This window comes from Tetrao urogallus, assembly GCF_951394365.1.
Source record: "Tetrao urogallus genome assembly, chromosome: 6".
Classification (NCBI taxonomy): Eukaryota; Metazoa; Chordata; class Aves; order Galliformes; family Phasianidae; genus Tetrao; species Tetrao urogallus.
This window is the reverse complement of record NC_136819.1, coordinates 28,458,767-28,481,419: the sequence shown is the minus strand read 5'-3', so window position 1 is coordinate 28,481,419 and position 22,653 is coordinate 28,458,767. Positions and strand designations below refer to the sequence as shown.

The window sequence follows — 22,653 nt, the reverse complement described above, 5'->3', positions numbered from 1 at the left end:
AGCTTCAGTTCAGGACCCCAGATATGACAGCATGCATTCTTCTTGGTGTAATATTGGTTTGCTGATCCAAATAGTTAAAAATTAACTAGGAAGCACATGAACAAATGTGAAGTTCATGTGATTTCAAATTTTTTCATTTCTTGTGACTAGAAAATTTTAATTATCTGGCTCACTCAGTGAGTTTGCCGTCATACAAAACGCAAAGAACATAAGCCCCGGGGAAAAGAAATACAGCTTATATCTTAACACTGGGCTGTAGAGCAGATGGAACACCCTGCCAACACACCAGGTCAGCAACGTAAGGACATTGGTTGCAGCATTTGAGGTTAGCGTGGTTCACATTCTGCACTAACGCCCATTAGGCTTCTACTGATGAAGAGCTTATTCACTTGTCTTACTGTGCCATTGGAGAACCGCCTGCAAGGAGGGCACTGGCCTTCTGCTGGGGGTAAGGCATGGCTGACTGCACCTATCCGGATCAGTCTGAAGTGTCAGGGATGCACGGCCCGTGACGACTGCTCTTCACGCCACAAGCACACCGGTCCCCAGCCGTGGCCACCCGCCCTTTGGAGTCCCCCTCGGGCTCACAGCAGGTGAGGTGGGGTCAGCTCGGTCCCTGCTGCAGCCCTCCACGCAGGGTCAAGCAGGGGAAGGCCACACTTACATAACTGCAACCGTCCGCGCGAAAGCACGGCAAGAACCGGCATCGTGGCAAGGCACTCGTTTGAGGAACAACGGGGACGTGCCCGATTAAAACGACCGCGTGACTACCGCTCGCTTCTTCAGCTCTAGAACACAACGGGCGGACGAGATGAGACTCAGAGGAGGACGGATGGGGCTGGCCGCCTAACACAGTCCCAGCAGGCAGCGCTTGGCAGGTCCGCCAGCACGGGGGATCGCGGCTGCCCGACACCGGCACGGACACCCGCGCGTCGCAGCGCCTCACACGTCGTTCCCGGCACGACGCGCCGCGGCCGCTCACCGATGACGGCTCCCGCGATGGCACGCACCAGTGGAAAAGTACCCGGGGAGGCCGGGCCCGCGCCGGGCCGCATCCCAACGGGCCGCGTGCCGCGCAAAGAGCCCGGGACCGCGGCGCGCCCTGTGGCCGCTGGGCCTTCCCTCCCGCCCAGCGGCGCCGCTCGGCCCGTCGCCCCGCCGCCGGCTCCGCGCTCCCCTCGGCCGACCGCGATCGGCCGTCCCGCCCCACCCCGCCCGGCCGCAGGAACGCGCCGCGGGGGTCTCGCGGCCCGCCGGCGCCGCGCCTCCGCTCCCCGAGCGCCCGCTCCCCGCGGAGGCCTCCCCCGGCGGCTCCGCTCCCCTCCCCCCCCGCGGCCGGCGGCGCCGCGAGAAAGGCCGGGCCCATCCCCGCCCCGCGGAGGCCGCACGGCGCGGCCCGGCCTCGAGGAGCCCGCTCGCAACCCTCCGCCCGGCCCTCCGCCCCGCGCCTCCCTCCGCTGGGCGGGAGCGGCGCCGCTCACCGTCGCCGGGCGCTGAGTCCTGCGGGCCGTGAGGAGAGAGAGCGCTCTTCCCGGCCGCGGCGGCAATGGCTGCCTCGTTCCTACGAGAGACCAGCAACGCCGCGCGCCCCCAACGGATGCTGCGCAATCGCCGACGTCCGACTCCAAGTCCCAGCGTGCCGCGCGGCGGGCCGCGCCCCGGCCCCCTGCTGTGCCGCGCTGCCTGCCGGGGTCGCGGGCTGCCGTGCGGATGGCGGCCGTGCCGCTGCGGCGCGCCGCGCCGAGCCGAGCCGAGCCGAGCCGCGAGGGGGCCGCGCGGGGAGAGGGGCGGCTGCGGGGCCGGGCGGGTCTGTTGGTGCCCGAGAACGGGCCCGATCGTGGCGTTCCGGCGGTGCGGTTCGTGATAAGTCACGATGCGAGGAGCGAGGTGAGCGCTGCTGTGTCCTTCGTTGCAGCGCAGCTCGTTAAATTCTCGCCATCCGGACGCCGCGCGGTGTGTCTGTCTGCCCCTTTGATTGCGTTGGGCCTGGACTTCAGCTTCGGCGGCTGCCGGAGATGTCCCGGGAGGAGAGCCGGCAGCCTGTGCCGGTGTTTGCCTGCCCCTAGAACAAAAAACCCGGTGTTGTTGTGTGCCTAACACTGCCCAGGGTGCTGCTGGCCTTTGCTGCAAGGTGAACGCCTTTGGTAAGAAAAAGGTGTGATCTAGCAGTTCGGCAAAGCTGTCTGCGGTTAAAAAAGTAGGCGGTCGTAGCTGGGGAAATATGTCTTACAACTCAGAAAACACCATACAGTTGTAAGGTGGTTTAATTTATTTCTTAACATTGCCCAGGACACCCAAAATGGCACAGCTGTGTGACTCTCTGTGCAGATATTCTGTGCAGATAGCAGAGCTGGAATATTGCAGGAGTACCACCAGTCTCAGCGTGTCTATATGCTTGAATTGCTGTGTAAAGAGTTCAGAAGCAGAAAAAAAGCTCCTTAGGTGGCAGTCTTGGAATGGTATGAGAGCAATAAGGATTGGAGTTACTGGCAATAATGAAGATAAGTAATGGAAGCCCAATTAAAGCATTTTGGTTTAATCCTGCAAATCATCTCTGCACTCTGGATCATGTCAGTGGGGAAGAATGCGGTGGTGTGTCTGGAACAGAGCTCTGAGTGCACCAGCAGTGCCTGGGCCAGACTGCAGTCCTGCTTTCCCTTTCTTGGATGTGGACACTGCATGGCAGCAAAAGGCATGACATACAGCATTTGAAGAACCTGCAGTGTTGCCTCTAGCAAGTGGGTAGTGTTTCTGGATGTTATCATGTGCAAAATCTACTCTCACGATAGAGCTGCATCTTAGTTCCCTAGTTATTTTGAGCAGCTCATAGGAAAGCCCACTGGGAACAAATAGCATCCTGACTGCACGCCTACAAATGCAAACAAACACTCAGCTGGATTCGGCATGCTTAAACAACATAATCTGCTCATTATGAGGGTACGTGCATTGCTTTCTTTTTTCCTTGAAGAAGACATTTTATTTTATCTGAGGCAGAATGCAGGATGGTGTGGTTTGGTGCCACCGATGAAAGACTATGTCTTATTCAACTAAGAAGCAGTAGGAGAGTCATTTTCATTACTGAAATTTCAATACTGAATACTGAAATTACATCACGTTCATTAAAGTGATGGTGGCAGTGTTGAGTGTGCCTAATAATAAAGAAGGCATAAAATGTGTTCTTAACCCTGCAGTTTAAAATTTGTTCCTGGTTTTAGGCAAACATGTACAGCCAAAGTCACAGGGTACACACAGAAAGTAGCAACAGAAACTGGGGAACTAGGTGGAATGGTTTGGGAAAAGGCGTGGGATCCTTCAGAGATGCCCGTGGCACTTTGAGTGGAATGTAACAGAGCTGGGTTCAGTTCTCTGTGGACTTCCCTGAGGACTACAGGCAAATGGCTTCTGGCTGGAGGCACTTAACAACTGAGCTGTGCTCACCACAGCACCCACCTCAGAAGTGCAGCAGCCCAGAGTCTAAGATGGAGCCCAAGGCCTGGAGTCAGGTCCCTGCACGGGACATAGGGGCAGGTGTGGGTCACTTAGTGACCAAAAATACCCACATGCTGAGCTGCCAGGAAGCAGTAGTGAGAGATGTAGGACTCTGTGTTATAGCACAGAGACACCCACCTGCAGCTGTGAAACCAGAGCTTTGTTTCTTTGGGATCCCAGCTTGGGGCTGTCTGAGAGAAACATGCTGATATCTGTTTCTGTCAAGAGGCTTGTGAAATTCTGGCTATTTTGCTCAAGTGACACCTAACATGATGGTTGCTAGGCTGTGAACTACTGACAAGTGGCAAGGTGTGAACAAACTTGCTAAGAAGAGATAAGAAATGATTGCATTTTGTACCAACATATTTTCATGCATGTATACCCCAGTAATCAAAGCATAAGTCAGAGCACAAAACCAAGGAATTACTTCCTGACTGTTGTATGGTGTCCAGATAAAAAAAGAATCAAATATTTTGTTGGTGAGGTGCGTAGTCTATATTGTCTCTAAGTCCACAGAATGTAGAAAAGATTAATTTTATTCCTTCCCTTTCAGTAGACTTAAGCTGATAGATTTGTCCACCTGAAATAGCCTCACAGACGTCATTTCCAGAACAGAGCCTGCCAGTCAGCTCTGCCCCTTGCAGTGGCTGTCTTCTCTACTGACTGCTCATCGAACACATCTCCTCAGTGCATGCTGGGGAATGCTCTGGTTACCTGTTTGTCTTAGGGTATGCCCTATCCTTTGCTAATCCAGGTTTATTATGCTAAGACTTTCCCAGAAGCTTATGGCTTTTAAGGATTTTAAGGTCTTATGTGGTAGTGACTCTTCTGGTACTCAGTTAACCAGGCAATTTGATTAATTAATTGGGATGAAGCACTCTTAGTATCTGTTCTACCGAACATCTGTTATGTAAATAATTTAGTACAAATAATGTTATGGTCTGAAAATCGTACCTGCATTCTGGTTTCTGAAGAAAGTCATTTTAATGCACAGTTTGTTTTCACAGCCATTAACAGCCTTCTTATTACTCCTTGCTATCCCTGTTAGTTCACTGATAAAACCAGCCAGTCTGATTCATCTGGACCAATCCTCTGTGGATGTATGAATGCTTCTTAGAAACTAAGTTCATTCAAGGTTGCAGACCAGTTTCCTTTCATTGTCTTCTGAGCCTCTTGGCTCTGCTCTTCTGTTCCAAAACCAGATCTGGTTTTGGACAAGCAGCAGTCACAGTACATATTTGAGAGGCTTTTAGAAATGTGGCTGACATTCTGCAGGCAGGACAGCTCCTTGTTTTCTGAGCACTGATGTGCTTTTGTCCCTGGGCCATCATGCAGTCACACGCAGAGGCAGGTACCGAGGTCTCCAGAGCTGAAGATGTCAACAGCTATGAAATGACAATGGTTAATTTCTGGGAAAAAACATTATTCCAAGGCTGTGACTGAACATGGGGAATCCGACAGACTGATGAAAACAATCAGTTCATCTCTGAATGGGAGATGTGAACTTGAGACACGCTCTGTGTTGCTTCTGTTCTTGGCAGCAGTGGGGGCAGTCACTGAGCTGCTGACAGCTGCTTCCAGAGAGCAATTTAATGGAGGCTGATGTCAGGATTTGGCTGAAGAGAGGCACATTAGCTTCGAAACCATGATCCTAACACAAGAAGCTGTATTCAAATTTCAGCATAGCAACTGCCAGAGAGGTTGTTAGGCCACATGAGTGCAAGATGCATTTTGTGCCACAGGTGAAGAATGCAGCATCACAGAGCTCCTCTGCGTGTGTCGTGGGGTTGGGGAGGCTTTGTCTGCCACCTGGGTGTCAAAGACTGGGTGACATCAGCTCTAGCCAGTTTCTCAGAGGCTGTGGAGAAGGAATACCAGTCCATGTGCCTAGAATTATCAGTACACCTCTTGTCAATGTTTTGAGCTGTATTCAGATTCTCAGAAACACCATAGCTTCAGCTGAGGACGCAGTTCTGTGGTACTAGCACAGCAAAGCCAGGATTGTCATAGGCCCCATGCTGCCACAGTTTGTGCTGCCAGCAGGGCAGAGCCACCTATTTGCTTTTGGTCTCAAAAAACCAGAAATGCTTATGCCCAGTTGGGGTTTTGTGTGAATCCTGTTGAAGAGTAAAAACACAAACACAGCTCATTTAGCTTTTTGTCAAGACTTTTGAGATCTCTAAGCACAGACTGGCAGAGAACTGCCCCTTGGATTGCTCAGGACACACCCGGCTCCACTCGCATTGCGAGCACACCAGGGCAGCTGGACACCCCCAGCACACTCTATTTTAAGATAACACGGGTCTTTTCTCTATATAGTGGTCACTCAATACTCCAGTGGTTATTTGCCTCACTTCTTGGTATTACTTTTCGTTGTTTTTTTTTTAAAGTATGCTAGGTTATATAAATTTAGGTTATACCTAAAAAGCTTACTTGAAATGCATCATGAAGTGCTAATGAAGATTTTTATCCTTAAAATCCTAAAAAACTCCTAAAAAAGTTGTGGGAGGGCAAGAAATGTATTTGTAATCTGAGACGACAGGGATTAGCCCCTTCCCCTTGCTAATTTCCAGGCACGTGCGTTTGCATATATTTTGATTCATGAAAGGTCCCAAAAGAGTTGTTCTGAAGGCTGGTTTCTTTTGAATGTTGACTACAAAGGTGTTCATGAGTGGTGGAGGAATCTATGATGTCAGAAGATAGAATATCAAAAGCAGTGAGCTATCCAATGCTGAGCGTGGAATAGTGGAGGAATTCTTCATTAGATGGTTCAAAATGCGGTGATTGTTTGCATAGCTCTGTAATTAATTCTGTGCTGTTTTTAAAGGAATAATGAAGATATTGTCCTGGAGATATATGAGTGTCAGGGATGATTAAAAACAATCCATCTAATTTAAAGTGGGCAGAAAGCTGTGTAATGTCCAATTTAATTCAACAGAAATGAAAAGTTTAAGGAGGTGGGAAGCTGACATTCAAAGGATTGTAATTTCAACTAAAAAGCATTTCAGATTCTCTTCGTGTATGTGGTTTCAACTAAAGAGAACTAAACATTCACTATACAAATGAATAAAGTCTAGATCTGTTATCACAAGAAATTTTTAATATGGTTTGTGACAAGCAATATCAAAGTTATCAACTCTCAAGCTTCATCTGAAACCAGACAACTCTCAGCAACAAAAAATGTTGTGCACTGATAAACATAGGAGGCATATTGTATTTTTTTAATTAAATATGAAAACATGAGCTGTGTACATTATTTTTTCCCTAGAAAACACAGCAATTTCAAAAGTTTATCATAAAATATTTTCATGAAATGAGTGAACCAGCAAACACATGCACTTGTGTGCCTTCCCCCCTCCAAAGATAAATGTGATAAAGAGACATACGCAAATGTAGAAGTTAACAGAACAAGTGGCGTTTTGTTGTTGGTTGGTTCTTTTTGGAAAGGATGGAATGTAACATTGTGCTCGACTTTCTATGTCACAACAAAAAATATTTGGTGCAATATTTGAACATTTTCTTTTTAAGTTTCAATCTGGTGGAGAAAAATACCCTTTTCTATAATAAAATATGTCTGTTCTTTTTAAAACGTAACTTTTTTGCACAAAATAATTTTGTAAACTGTCATTTCAAGGGCAAGGTAGGCGGTGTCATGTCAATGTCCTCCCCCCCCATTTAAAAACATGATCTGTTATCTGAAGCAAAACAGGGAAACACAAAAAAGAGCGGAGCAGAGGCTGCTTTGCAAAGAGCAAGAAGGGTGTGTTGGACGGGGAGAGGGGAGGGTTGTGTGGTGGGACAGAAAAAAGTTAAAGGTCACTTTCGCCATAGAGCGCCGTGGAGAAAGACATGTAGTCCAGGGCACCGGGTACAGCATCACGGCCATTGTAGGGTGCCATTCTAGCAATGCAGTACTCAGCCTGATCAGGAGGCAGTTCCCGCCGTAACTCATCCACAGTGATGTAGTTCTGCAAGGAAGACACAGGATAAGGCAGACGTTATCTTCAAAGCACCAACATCCATCAGAGGACCCCACTGCCTGCACCCACAGGGCAGCAGACGGCAGTCAGGGGCTGACCACAGTAACGAGACTTTTGCTGTGTGCCCATAAACAGAGCCTGCCAGGCATGCACCTGTCAGGGAAATGTAGTTGCTCTCCTTACTGCTTGGCCAAGAACATGCTTTTACAGAGGAGAGGAAGACTGTTTCTGCAGGAGACATGCTGGCACACCTAAAGAAAAGGCCTGGTGGGAGTTCAGATAAATTGTTGTACCTTCTCAGTGAAAGTGGAGGTCCAGCTTAAGGCAAACAGGAAGAAGCAGAAACTTCATTTGGATCTTGCCCCTGGCTGGCAGCAGTTTGTGCTGCTTGGGAGCTGCCATTCCCTCTCCTCAGAGCATGAAAAGGAGCCAGCCCCACTAGCACTGGCTGGTGGCACCACTGCGGGCAGCAGACAAGTGAACACTTTTGGAAGCTTTCACAGCTCTGCTAATAATTCTTCTCTTTCATGGCGGACATTTTTAATAAGCAAGCAAAATGTCTTAGATAAATTTGCCTTCTGGAGATTCATTCAGCTGAAGTGAGACTAGCTTGGGGTCTTTTCATGCAGCTAGTAACAGTAACTGCCTGTTTGCTAACCAGTAGGTTGTGTTTAGCTGACTCGCTCACAGTTTTCTGAATAACACCTCAGGTTTCAGAGTCTCTCTCTCTCTCCTTTTCCTTTCTATTCCTTTTTTCATGCCTTTAATTATGTGACTGGAATGAGTAGGAGATTTTTCTTCATAATGAAATACTGTCTGATTCATGTTATAGTCACTACAGCATATTAAACACCGAAAATTATATTTAATGTACTGTAAAGAATAAATGAGTTAGTAAATAACACTATATCCCCAAAAGCTTCCTTTCTCAGTGTTTAGCCCACCACAATAAACTGGAATTTTCAGGCCTTGAAAGACAATAGAACTGGCTTTACTCAGGTACTGTGCCTTAGAGAAAGATGGACTCTATGGGTTTCCATGTTACAGGTTATGAAAAGATGATTAGTGAAGCAAGAAACCAGTACTGGCGGAAAGAATAACTCACTGTAGCCTGAGAAACAGAATCCCATGTTTCACGTGAAATGAATAAAATCATCAGAAAACACAGAGAATCATTATATTAGAGATACCACTTATTTTTTTCAATTACATTGAAGACTAGTGGGGATTTTTATGTAAGAAAATTAAGAATACATAATTCTTTTGTATCATCTGGTTCCACTGATGTTTCAAATTTAGAAGAGTAATACGTCACCACCATCCCGTGATTTTTCTTATTTTCAACCAATTTATTATTGCAGTATGCCCTTCTAAAATTGTACAGCTTGCAGATACAGCATATCTTTAATGACAGCCTAGTCTCACCTCTCGGCCTTTTGGCTAAGATCATGTGTAGCATTCTGTGATTGACTGTATAATGACTGTGCCACAGATATATCTACAAAGATTGTCTCAAGTTTATAGCTGTCAGTAATTAACAGTTTTTCAAGAAGATTAATCAAGAGCCATCTGTTTAATCTATTCATACATTTTAAAGTAACAAATTGAAACTAAGCTCTTAATACATTTTTTAATGCAAGAGTGAGCAGCATAGTTCTGCTGATCTGCTGACAGCTGAACAGGGCTTTCAAGTGCCTTGGCAGGCTGCTCATTAACCCACACTTTAGCCTTGCACTCCTCCAGCACTGCAGTGTTCCTGTGAAAATGCCTTCCTTGCTAGAGAGTGCTTCCCTCGACACTTCCTCTTGCAGACAGAAGGGAAAAAGGAAGGCAGGAACGATACAGATTGGAAGGAAGACCACAGAGCCTCACCTTATCTCCAGCCAGGATCTTGAAAGAAGCCATAACCTGGTCAGCAGTATCTGTATCTGCTGTTTCCCGAGACATGAAGTCGATGAAGGCCTGGAACGTCACTACACCCATGCGATTAGGGTCGACGATGCTCATGATGCGGGCAAACTCTGCCTCTCCCTGGAGAACAAGAGAGTCATGTAAGCCTGGACACTTGGGCAGCAGTGCCAGGAAAGTGAGGAGAAACTGTTCAGCAGCACATCTCACAGCTGGGAAAGCAAAGTCAAACAGAAACAACTTCAACCTTGCATTAGGGTACTTTTTTTTAAAATCTGGCTGTTGTGTGCCCCCTACACAACTCCCACTTATTTGTCCTTTGGAATAAAATATTCTCAGCTGTGCCCTAAAATACCATCTAACTCCAACTAGCTCTAGGATAACGCTTCTACTAGGAACAATATCATATAGACTTGAGAAGATGCAGCTTTCTCTGTAGTAGATGCTGTGCTAGATGTCTGTAGCAATACTGGAAGATCTGTATTCATTACATCCTTTTATTTCCTAAACTTTCATGGTTCTCTTCTGCTACTAGAACAGAATCCATCAGCAGAAACATCTCTGGGGTTTTGAATGTTTACTGGTTATTCTAACTAGACAGGCTTTGCAGAAAAGATCTTCTATATCTGGAAAGGCTCAGGGAAGTAGCTTTTACAGGAAAGGTTCTACAGATAAGTTTACTACAGAAGAAAAAACCATGATGTGAGATGTCTGGTTTTCTGTAGGTTTTTATTTTTTTTATCTTTTTTATGTAAACAAAATATTATCTATTCTCATCTGTGGGGATTCCTTTCTCCCCAAGTAACGAGGAGAGGGAAGTAGGGCTGAGTATTCTCCTGGGTACATACTATTCTAATACCTCTAGATCAGTATACTATCCAGATTAATTGAAGTATCTCATCAAATGTTACTGCAGATTGGCGCACTGCATCAAAAAGTGTCTATGTTTACACTGGGTTGATAAGACAAACACTGCTTTGCCTGACATCAGAAAAAAGATACTGAGAGTAGAGCTCAACATTTTTGCATTGTGGTCTTCTCCTGCCCTCTGATGAATATCAGTCTTTGGTGAAACTCTGCATTAGTTATTGTGCTTCTCAAGGTGCCACATGGATGTGCAAGTGCTTTGGTGAGGGAAAAATTACAGGGAGGATGAATGGGACTTGAACCTACTTACGCAAACAAAGACATGTGAAATAAGTGGTAGGAATGAGAGAAGCAACTTTGACTGCATTCAGAAATCAGGCTTCCAGAAGAGTTCAATTGATGCTTAGGTCTGGGGAACTTATGTGCCACTATGTAGAGCATATGTACCAATATAAGAAAGTTTCTTTCACTTGTAGCTGCACAGTTTGATAAATATAATTCTCATTTGAAATACAAAGAATTAAGACAATGATATAATTTTTTAATCTTCAGCTACTGCTGCAAGACAATTTTACATGTACTGGATCGAACTTCAATTGCTGGAAAATAAGATCATATTTACCTTGATTCACTCACTACACATTCTCCCTTTCTTTCTGAAGGTGGCTAAAAGAATCACTTTGAACAGAAGTGATAGAGGGCTCTACATTACCATATTGTAACCCATGGAGATAAGGCAGGCTCGGAAATCTTCACAATCCATCATACCAGTCTTCTTCTACAGAGAGTGATGCAAAGATGGGAAAAGCCGAGAGAGAAAAGGAAGACCAATCCAGAGAGAAATGAACCCACATGAGACATTACAGAGAATGAGTTTTAGGGAGGAGGAGATGGAAAAAAGTATTTACAGGACAATGAAAAACAATGTAGCAAAGGCAGTTTGTGAAACCATGATGTAAAAGTTGTTTTGGACACAGAATAGTTAGCACACATGGAAAACAATGACAAAAAAGCAAAAGATATTAAGAAAGACACAGTGAGAGATGGACAAGAGAAGGAGTGTTAAGTGACACAGAAGTAAATGGAATAGTTTGAAGACATAAAAGGAATTCCCACAAGACAAACCATTGCAGAATTAAGAAGGAACAGATACCAAGGTACATTTAGAGATAAAGCAGAACGGAAAAGTGACGCATATATAGTCAAACACAAGAACAACGATGACAAATAGATTAAGACAAACAAGAAAAGAAAGGGAAAAAAAAACGTTATTTTTCATAGCTTAATATCTGTCTGTGTTCACCACTAGCATTCAGTACCTGTGCATCGTTTCCAATATCGTAACCCAAGCTGATGAGACAGGCTTTGAATTCCTCAGGGCCAAGTGTGCCGGAGTGGTCCTGGTTATGCGGTGTGCCAGGCAGCAGGACATGCAGTGCCAGTGGGGTGACGGTGTGGGGCAGAAGGGAGGAAGACACAGAGGAAATCAAAGGGAGGTGGAAAGACAACAAACAGGTGCACCATGCAGTGGGTGAGAGGACAGGGAGAGGAAGAATGACATGCAGATAGAAACACAGGAAAGAAAAATAAAAAGTGCACATTAGATATCACAATGACATTTCAGCATGTGCTAAAAATGCTCTTGGAACAGTTCCTTCTGAGAAAGCTCATCACATCTTGAGAGTGTCTGAATAATAAAAACAGTCATTGCTCAGAAGCCTGAAGACCTCCATCTCCCAAGTGAATTACTTGCATCACTGCTTGTTATCCATAGTGCCAGAAGCCCTGTGTTTCGCTAGTAACTGGAGTGCAGGTAAGCAGGAAGAGGCAGTGGGAAGCATTGCCTTATTCTTTTAGTCAAAAGTCCCACCAAAGGAGTAGGTGAGGGCAAGTATGCTTGGCAACACACCCAAGGAAGCTGAGCTGTCAGTGCATCCCAGGAGCAGACAAAGAAAAACAGCTGAAGCTCAAGGGAGCAGTGTTATTGCTGTACTCATGAGACCTGCACATAAGGTGGAACTTTGACTGGCAAGCTGTTTGAAGTGTTCAGCTTGAAAACAGCACTACTGTACAGCATGGCACAATGAGGTTTGGCAGCTGCTCTTTCCCTTGCTTATTCCCTGCTCTCCCAGTGTTCAGATGTATCCATGATCACAAACTACCACATGAACTGAGAATCCCCATTTGCCCCACAGAATTTTAGCTCAGGACAGCCCCAGGTAATTGAAGAGCCCCCACCAGCAGCCACCATCTTTGGCCATAGAAAGGAAGCTACAAACATAATTGTGGGGCCAATTCCTGTGACTCTTCTCAAACAATCAGCTTTTTAAAGCCAGTGTTAAGCCTTCATAACTCAAATACATAGACGAAGACTGGGAAAGACACAATCTTTTTGCATTATTATTCAGACTGTTGTGGAGGAAAGGGCAAATGACGTACAGGTAAAAATGGTAAATCTACAGGGCTGGGGCCTGCTAAGGAAGGAAGACATGGTTTTGGTTTGCCTTTGAAAAGCTAGAGAGGGGCTCAAATGTGCTCAGCAATCTGAAAGTGTTGTCAGCCTCTGAGAGGGGAAGCTGCAGCCCTGCTCTCAGGAGATCTTTCTAACAGCCTGACTCGTGCAGCAAATGGTGGAAGGCACCTACATTTTCGTCACTGATTTAGTACCTGCAGGCGGCTCATGGATTTCCAAACATTGAGGGGGTTAACAACTGAACCTACAGCCAGTCGTGAGATGGTGTCAGGTTTGGACTGCTGTCTCTGCTTCCATGTGTGAAAGTTTCTGATTTGGTCAATAGAAGAATGCTAGCTGATGGCTTCTCACCATAAAAGGAAGAGCTGCAGGGAGGGTGGATAACCAAGGGGAGGATTTTCTTTGAGGAAATCTTTTCTTTTTGTATCTGTTAGTGCCTTGACATATATTTCCACAGTAAGGCAAGGCAGGCTTTACATCAGGGTTTATTTACATTTTGCAGTGTTGTGCTGATCCTCCTGTTTGCTCCATACAAGAGCAATGCTGTTTTTTTAAATACCAGTTTATGTGATAGTCTGTTAGAGTAAAGGATGGCTGCTCCAAAGGATTCTATAAATCAAGATAGTGAAGCTGAGCTAAAAATCAAATTTCCTAAATAAGCCTTCAAACATTTTCAAACATTATCTTTACCAGGGATCTTTGAATTTCAGATATCTTCCAGCCTAATGATCACTTCTCAGTCTCCGTGCTCCACAGGAGTGGCATTTTTAAGAATCAAACATATTCTACTGATTTAGTTTTATCATGGTGACTGTTTCTTATTGCACTGTGCAGTCTACATGGAAGCTTGCAGCTTACCAAGCTGCAGTCAACACTGACTTACCCTGTCAAAATGGTTGAAAGAGGCTCGGAACTCATTCATCTGTTCCTGGCTTATTCCTTTGGCATCACGGGTCAGAATCTGATTTTCCACTTCATTAATGGTTCTAGCAATTGTTGTTAATAGCTGCTCCCAGCCCACTCGAATATGCTGGAAAAAAAGAGAATAAGACAATTTTAAAATTAAAAAGTAGCTCTTCTGCCTCTAAGGCTACTAGATCAAATGTGCTACTTGTGGCAAATTAAGTGATCCTCATGGCCAAGGCAGTCTCTTTGCTCAGAAGAGCTTCCTTCTCATCTGCCGTGTGAGCCAACTGGATGTTTAAAATGTGAATTTTGACAGGACAAAGTATTGAAGAGGCCACTTTCTGCTCATAATAAAGTCCTGGTCCTATTGCAAAGGTCCTTTCCCTTGTAGCTTAGCACACTGGGAGCCTTTAACACAAAAGATGATGCTTACAGAACTTATTTGGACAGAAAACTCTCTTTACATGAACCCAGAAAATAAATGAACCACAATCCTTGGAATATACTGGTGCTCCACTACATCTGTGGCCAGAGCTGGCCAGAAACAAAAAAGCAAGTTTCAAAGCCTGTCTGTGTTTTGATGGAGTCATGTTGAATTCAGTTTTTTTCCATGAAACCTCATGCTGTCAACAGTAAGCCAGACACTTATCTTGAAAAGGTTCTGTTGGACTTTTTTCTTCTTCCACGCTATAGCAGCTCAAAATCACCAACACTTGTGTGGGCTTTCTAGTTCCAGTTAGTGGGCTAACACAGCCAGGATACAAGACCAGCCAATTTTTCAAGCAATACTGTTGATCTGATTTAGGTTATTTCTGTTGTCTGCATTGTGGAAGGCAATGCGACACTGTATGAAGTACCACAGACTGGGTTGGCATAAAGTACAGTAAGGCTGAAAAGAATTTCAGTGACATGATGTTGCATGCTTGGCCGTTCTGTCAAGCTCTCCGTTTTCCTAAGAACCACAACATATTGCCTGAACTGGATGCAGCTGGTGCAACAACAGATCAATCTGTCTGATCTGCTGGCACTACATTCCAGCAGGGAAAAGGCACTGCAAAACATTTACCTCCATGGTGTAGTTGGTGTGCTTGTTGTCAAAGATAAGCGCCTCCTGGATCTGTTGGTGGTCTCCTTCCAACTGGTCGATCTTTGGTTTGTAATTCACAATGCTTTTCTCATATTGCCGCAAATGGTTGAGCTGGTCCTCCAGAGTCCCATGCATCTCTATTGAAATGCGGCCAATCTCCTGCAAAAGCCAAAAGTATCAGACCCTGTTAGAAGGAAGAGCCTTCACGTGGCTGATATTTATTAATGCAGCTATTTCATGCTTACACAGGATGATGAATCAAAACAAAAAAACGTCTCAGAGAGAAGTTACTCCACGTGAGCAGACAGCGTCAGCAAAAATTTCAGCAGAGCCTGGAAAATTTTCCAAGTGGAGTGCATCATATAAGATGCACCTAATCTAAAGATGCAAAAGAAGGAAACTGTAGTTTATAAGCTAGTACTGGAGCAAGCCAGAACTTTTCCTGATGTGTTCTCTGCCACTGTGTTAATACTTCTACAGAGTAATATTTCTGTAATTGCTCTCTTCTATCTCCTATCCTCATTAACAGCTTCATAATTTTCATCTTACCAACTCCTATTATACTATGTATTATGAATTATATATATTATGAATTACTTTAATTCATAGTTTACCTAAAGAGAGAAGATCTCCATTAAAAATGTTTCTCTTCTGCTGATGTTCAGCACACTAGATGTATTTATTTTCTCATGTGTAACAAGAGCCATGTGCAACTGCTATGAAAGCAGTTCCATAAAAATATGCTTTTGATGCAGGTTCTTTCCCATGCTGCATATAAATTCAACTCTATTAGAATACCAGCGTTCCCCACTCTGGGTAGCATTTTTTTTATCTCTTTACTAAAGAGTTAGGGGAAGAAAAGTACAAGCACTTCAGTAACTGATACCAATCTTTGGATTCTCTGTATTTTCTATAAAAGTTTCCCTTGTAATCTCAAGGAATAATGACCACATCAGTAGTAAAAGGAGAATCAGAATAAAAGGATGAGTGAAAAATCAAGAAAAGAAAATGAAAATGAGAAAAGCCATACCTCCATCTTGGTCTGAATCCAGGGACCGATGACATTGGCTTGTGCACCAAACTGCTTACGAAGCCGCTCATTTTGCTGCTGGCGAGCATGTTCTTCCATTAGGGCTTGATCCCTTCTAGGAACCAGCTGCCGCACCTTGAGCAAAGAGTAACAAAGTGTGCATTTCATATATATGACACCAAATGAATAATAACTCTAGAAACTGATGCAAGAAAAGAGAAACAGAGAAAGTGAAGAGTCCCACTGTGAGCGGGTTTGTGAAGGGGCTGTTAAAAAAGACTCTGGGCTGCCAGAAGCGCTTAATCCTCGCCACGTGTGGGGGGAGCCCCAGGTGGAGTGGGTGTTGGACCTGGGCACTCTCTACAGCTAGGGTTAGGTTTTGGAGAAAGCACAGTGCTTCTCTGTCAGTGCGGGTGCAAACAGGCTTGTAAGAATAAGGAGGGGACTGCTTGTTCTGAAAAAAGGCAGTCATAAGCATTAGGCCTTGCAGGGAGGCTCATGGAATGTGAATCCTCGTCAATGCAGGATGAATTCTGCAAATTCATCTCGTGCCATGAAAAGCAGCTTTCATCCACTATCTGGGGTTTTGGTGCCTGATATTTGCTTAAATGCAGTAGTTGTAGTCTGCCACTGATTTTGTGGTAAGAACTATCAGCACAGGCTGGTATTGAAAGTAACTGCTCTGTTAGTACTATAGCATTAGAAGGCTCCTTGTCTGTGGGGGCTGAATATCTGAAGGGTTGAATGGTAGAGAAGGACACTGACTCCCATACTGTACTTGCTTTTCAGGTCAACTGAGAACTTAAAATCTCGAAGTTCTAATTTCACATCTTTCCTTAAAAAAATGAGAACAAAAGGACACCCTTAGGCATTTATTCTAAGGGATTCTTCCACTTTCCAAGCACATGGCATTTGAGCCAAAAACATATGGCAAACGTGCAAAAGCTTAGCAGTAAGTGTGAAAATAACAGAGAAAGTAATTCCCTTGCTTGCACCCTATTGACTGAGCAGCAGCCTTCCCCACGCTAACTGCAACGCTGTAAAGAACTCACATGTTCCCATTTGCCATTGATCTCCTGTGGGGTGATTGTAGTGTAAGGATTCGTTCCTGCCATGTTGACGTGGTACGTTTGGACAATCTTTGAGACTTCATTGTGGATTCCCAGGATGGCCTGTCGCTCCTTGTCAGCATCTGGCAAAGTGGCTTTGAACTGTTCGTGGGCTGTGGTCAATCCCTGTGGAAGGAAGACAGCAGCAAAAAGAGCATTAGTCACTGAATAGCTCCTTGACCAAATACATCTCTGTTGAAGTAACTGCAAAAGTTTATACATTTCCAGGATACAAAACAGGCTTTTCCAACAGACTTACAGTATCTCTCAGCATCACTAAACAGGTTGTTTTAAGTAGTTAAATGAAGTCTCCTTTTCCCTCTATTTGTTTCTCTTCCATTTTCACCAGAAAGAGAGATCGCATCCCAAAACATAATGGAATAATTCTGGCTCACAGTTTAAGGGAAACTGTTTCTCCAACACTGCTGTGTGACAGGCTGTTAGTTCCCTTAGGAAAGACTGAACTGCTAGCATTACTCTAAAGTGGCCGTATCTCATGAGCCTAAATGCACCATACAGTTCTTCTCCCACTAGATATGTACAAAGTCTATAACAAAGATGACTCTAGATGAATAACCAAGTCAGATCCAGTATGATCAGTGTAAGTTAGAACTAGATGAAGGTCTTTCAGACCGCAGCAAACCTGCACAGGCAACATAAGCTCCTGTTGCTGAAAATTGCTCCCTCTCCCTGTACACAACAGGCTCTTTCTGTTCCCCATCTGGCTGTGGTGCCCAGACTGTGATCCAAAGACTGAAGGTGGGGGCATGCTTGTTGGCAGCTTGTGGATAGCTGACAAGCCAGTTGGTCCTGGCTCACTTCCAGCTGCTTCTCTAGGCATTTAAGATGTTTCATCCCAGAAGTCTGGAAGATCAAGAGTAGGGAAGCAAACACAGGGGATGAGGCAGCAAAACAGATGTGAGACAGAGAAACACATGCAGGGATAATGGAAGGAACAGTGTGGACAGAAGAAGGAATGAAAGTAAACCTTATAACTGACCACTTTCTTACAACACATACACTGTAACTACTTTTGTAAAATTGCTTCCTTACATGGTGACTCATTGTTTGCAGCTGCTGCAGTGCCTGTAGAAATATAATGCAAGTCTGGGAGAGCTGGGGAATATTCTGCAGTCACAAAGAGATGATGGAAATGTTTAAATGTTTTTCAGATTTGTTTTGCATTATGAAAGAACTGCTGGTTTCTCACTCACTGCCTCACTGATAGCCATATTGCTGTCAATCATTCCTACAAAATACTCATCAGGTTTTGACAAACTGACCAAGTCCTGAGAAAGCACAATGTCAGGAGGAAATTACGGCAGTAGTGCAGCAACTGCACTAAGACTTACTATTGTAAGATACTGTAAGATACTATTGTAAGATATTGTAAGATTGTATTGTAATACACTTGTATTGTATTCTTACTATTGTAAGAATATCCTGGCTGTTCATGTCAACCAGCTAAATCCAAATGAATACCTGGATTCTTTTCAGGAGCCCATCAAGCAGAAGAAACAGACTCCCCTCTAGAACCCAGAGAAGGATAATTCCTGCTCTCAAAGGTCAAAAAATTACCTACAGATACTTCAAACTCCTTTCATTACACCCTCTCAGAAGAGGAAGTCCCCATTGTCTTGCAAGAAGCAAGAAATCTTTGGCTTCAAATGGCAATCCGCTAATAAAATGCAGAATCCTGATGTTTCCTCTACTCAGCACCGAAACCCAGCTGGCAGCCCAACAATCACCCTCATGACACATCACACAGGACCAAATGACCTGAATACGACATTACATGGGACAACTGAGCCACAGAACCTGACAGTAGAACTAAGTTTTGCTCATTTTGATTAAAAAAACAAAACAAAACAAAAACAAAAAGCACCCCCCCCCCTCCCCCCCCCCCCCCAAAAAAAAACAACCCAAAAAACCCTAACAAATGCAAGACACTAAAAAATTCTCTCAGCTTTCCAGCTCTCATTTATAAGACTGGAGTCAGAATGAAAAATCCACTTTCGGTTCTCTGTACTCAGCTAGGATAATGTGAACTTGACTCATATCTGTTCAGATACAGGTTTTTGGAAATAATTAAAAGAAAAGCATGATCCTTTTCATTGCCTGTGCCATGGCTCATTCACTAGAGCAGCAGTATCAAAACATGGCCTAAAAATCCATCACCATTAGGAATTCTGGAGACCTCTGACAGAACAGCTTGTGCAAATGACTGCTCTGTACCTGGATCTCCTCAATGGTGTGAACAATGAACGTGTCCTGGAGGTCCTCCATGGCCCCTTCCATCCAGTTATTGAAGGGGGCAGCTCGTTTGGCATATTCCAGGTACAACTGGTCAATTGTTTCCAGTAGCTTCTCTGTCCTCTAAGCATGCACAGAAAGAAAATCAGGGAATATGATTAGAGAATAAAAATCACACAGATACATGGGTTCTTTGAGTTGCTCCTTCCCTTCAGATGTCCTTGGTACTCTCAGGAAGGCACTACAGCAAAAGTCTCTGTTAAGTCATTACACATAGGATGGATTTTTTCCTCCCTCTGAGGAAAAAGTATGAGGTCCTCCGAAACAAAACGAGTCTTTTCAAGCAGAATAAAATTACAAACACAGAAGACTAGAAACAAATCAATAACCTAAGCAAATGAATAGTATTGTAACTGGGCTGGAAACAGAGAAGGAGGTTAAATATACTGACACACAGCTCTGGGCTACAGTCTGGGATTTCTGGAAGTGGACAAAAGGGCTGAAATAGGACATTCATGCACACTGTAGCTTGTTTCCCACAAATGACCTACTCATGTAATCCCAAAGGTTGTTTTGGAGATATGACTCACCTCTAAAGCTTCTCTACGTTTCTGGGTTAGGGCACCCAGATTATCCCACTGATCACAGATCTTCTGGCACCTGGCATTGACACTTGGAGAATCGTAATAGTCCAGCTCACTATGAGGGGTGGAGAAAAAGAACAAAATACCAAATAAAGGCCTTTAGAAGAATGATAAATACATTAGAAGTAGTCTTTATCAGTTTTAAGAATAGATGCAAACTGAAGGTTTGTGGTCTCTGCAAATGAAGTATGCCAAGAGTACAGTAGAGTCTATCTTTGGAGACAATGGCATACCACACAACACAGAACAGGAAGAACAATAACCACACTCTTGGCTACCTCACAGGAACTACTTGGCACTGGGGGAAGGGAGTACAGTCTTTACTTGGGCTGGGAATAAGCACATTAAAAGCAGTAGTATGCTTCTGTATTCTGCTTAAGAACATCACATAGGCTAGCTATCTGCGTGTATATACATCAGGAGAAAGGGCAATAATGATTTCATTGCAAACGCAAAGAAGCCACGTAAGATTATTTTAAGAGGAAAGGTGGCAATCTTCAGCAACAATTTGTTTATTTAGGACAATTCCTGAATTACAATGCAAATTTCTCTCCTATATGCCAGATGGTACTTGGCTACAATGTCTATAGCCTGGCATTCCTGGAATAAGGGCTGTTAAGAGCATGGCTGGAAAATGGAGGGTAGGGGTAGGCCAAAGATTGTGGTTTTGCACTGCATATTGCTCTTGGTTCTGCACATGATCGAAGAGGAAGAAGCTTGTAGGCAGGAGACAAGCCCTGAAAACTGTGAAGTGTCACTCATGAAAGAGAAGGTGGAATAACTTGCAGAGCTACCAAACGACCCTGGGCAATATGACGAGCATTTCTCTTAAGCAGTAATACAGGTTGCAACAGTTTCCTCCTACTTCATTTCTTCCCATGATTGTACTGCCCCTCCTGAGGTGTGTGGGCACAACTGTTGGTAGTCTTGCGGAAAGCTAGTCATAAAACTGCCTTGGGCTAAAAATAACATTTTCTTTGCTGCGTTTTTAATCCAGATCAGTTCCTTGATCTACTTTGCTGCACAGCAAGCACTGCAGCTGAAATAACTGCTCCTGAGTCTTGCCTATAATGCACTCAGATCTTGTGCTGGGGAGTCAAATGTGCCCGTGCCCCCCCACATGCCTGGTATGAATAGTCACAGAGCTTCTTGATCTCCCTGGTAGTGCATCTGTGCTTAGCCATGTTATTTGAAGGCACAATGCCTTTGCTAATGTGGGAGATGGCTTTCGGAAGGATGGTAGAGCATTCTGTTCTCACACTTCGGAAGAAATTACCTCTTCCTCAATTTAGGATGCATCCTTCCCTGTCGCTATTAAGAGTTGCAGCTGTTTTGTCTGGCACGTAGCACTTGCTTTGGAAGTGACAGGTCAGCTAATGCTTGCTGACTAACTAGCCTCAGTTTTAATCTTACTGACACGGAGGATTGCCTTGAACTCTCCTCCTGTTTCAAGGTCAATCCTCCAGTGGCAAAGGGAACACTTCTTAAATCTGTGCTGGTAAAGGAGATAACGATCTTGATCCAATAATCCCGATTTTTTAGAGAAAAAAGTCATTCAGCCCAAGGGAGCTGGTCTAATCCAGACAATGTCTAACTTGAGATAAGCTGATATGATGCGGAAGTATTTTTAATTATAGGAAACAAACTGAAAGCCAAACCGCTCAGACTGTTTTCGCCAAGAAATATGCAGGGCTTAAAAATCTTTCCCTGTGCTCCCCCTAGCAATCAATTTCCCACTCTGGTGAGACACCATTTATGCTGGTGACTGATCGCTCCTCACTCCAGGAAAAGGTGTGGAGAGGTGAATGTTTCTAAACCAGGGGGAAGCACAGAGGCAACTGAGTTGCTGGAAAGAGCCCCTGGTGCAAGTGCTAACTGGATGCACATGGCCCATTACTCTTGGAGCAAAACGCCTGCAGTGGCAACAGAGGCCATGATGGGCTGAAACAACTGGGTTTTTTTCTTCACTGTTTTTGATAAAGCAGAATCAATGGGAATCTCTGAAGTGTATGCTATCCTCTGCTATTTCCTTCTGTTCCTGGAAAAGCCAAACACTGCTTCAACTCTGAAACCTAGCAGGGGCCAGAGACAGGTTTCCTCTTTAGGAAAAGGTTCACAGCAGCATAACAAGCTGGAAAAGAGTGGAAACTTGGCTTGAGAATGTAATTCTGCCTCCCCCTCATCAGCACCCACAACTCAACCATTTCCTGGCCTGCTTTTCTGGTGTGTCTGGATACTGAAGAGAAGTATCCTAGATACAGTTTGGAAACACTTGGGCTTCCCAACATTTTTGTGTGGGAATGATTTCATGGCTGTCCAGAGGGCAAAGTTGATCAGGCCTCTCTGGCCCCAAGGATCAGATGTATGCTGGGGTGCCGTACTTCAGCTCTTGTGCAATAGCAGCAATCTGTTCCACGCGGTCTTGGTGTGCAGCCAGGTCACTCTCAAAGGCCTCGTGTTTCTTCAGCAGTGCCTTTATCTCCGAGAGGGTAGCAGTCTCATAATCCTTCTGCTGCAGCATCGCTTCCTTACCTGGGGAGGGAGCCAAAGAACAGGATAATGAAGGACTGGACCCAATGCTCCCAAAGCCAGTTTCCTTGCACCTAGACAGCCCTGGGGCCCTCCATTTTGCAGTTTCTCCACTCTAGACACTTCCCAAGTCTTGCCCTTGCACATACCTGCCTAGAATTGCAAAATTATAACTTTCAAATCACTGAGAATGAGTTTGCCATGATCAGCAGAGATGCAAACAGCGCAGCAGCTCAAGTCTCTGCAGTCACAATTTATACCGAACTCATCTTGCTATGCACGAACTGTGCTATGCTGGTCCTGTAAATGACAATTGCAGCAACCTCTTCTCTCCTCTGTAGCTCTATTTTATCCAAGAATCTCACTCTGTCAGCTAGG

At 44.7% G+C, this 22,653-nt stretch overlaps 1 protein-coding gene across 10 annotated transcripts in view; it reads right to left on the bottom strand.

Annotated features, from left to right (window-relative positions):
* Positions 1–7,298: 7,298 nt before the first annotated feature.
* ACTN1 (actinin alpha 1) overlaps positions 7,299–22,653 on the bottom strand; it is a gene marked incomplete at both ends in the record, with an annotated part of 80,836 nt that continues 65,481 nt past the window's right edge. For 3 of the 10 annotated variants that reach the window (XM_079537856.1, XM_079537859.1, XM_079537865.1), the window contains 10 exons: positions 7,299–7,457; positions 9,342–9,500; positions 11,564–11,644; positions 13,601–13,747; positions 14,690–14,869; positions 15,741–15,875; positions 16,793–16,975; positions 19,085–19,225; positions 19,693–19,801; positions 22,128–22,278. In XM_079537856.1, coding sequence (XP_079393982.1) covers positions 7,299–7,457; positions 9,342–9,500; positions 11,564–11,644; positions 13,601–13,747; positions 14,690–14,869; positions 15,741–15,875; positions 16,793–16,975; positions 19,085–19,225; positions 19,693–19,801; positions 22,128–22,278 — 1,445 coding nt within the window. Of the gene's footprint in view, positions 7,458–9,341; positions 9,501–10,956; positions 11,023–11,563; positions 11,645–13,600; positions 13,748–14,689; positions 14,870–15,740; positions 15,876–16,792; positions 16,976–19,084; positions 19,226–19,692; positions 19,802–22,127; positions 22,279–22,653 lie in introns of all 10 variants that reach the window. The other 7 variants (XM_079537858.1, XM_079537864.1, XM_079537861.1 and 4 more) reach the window with 6 other exon arrangements.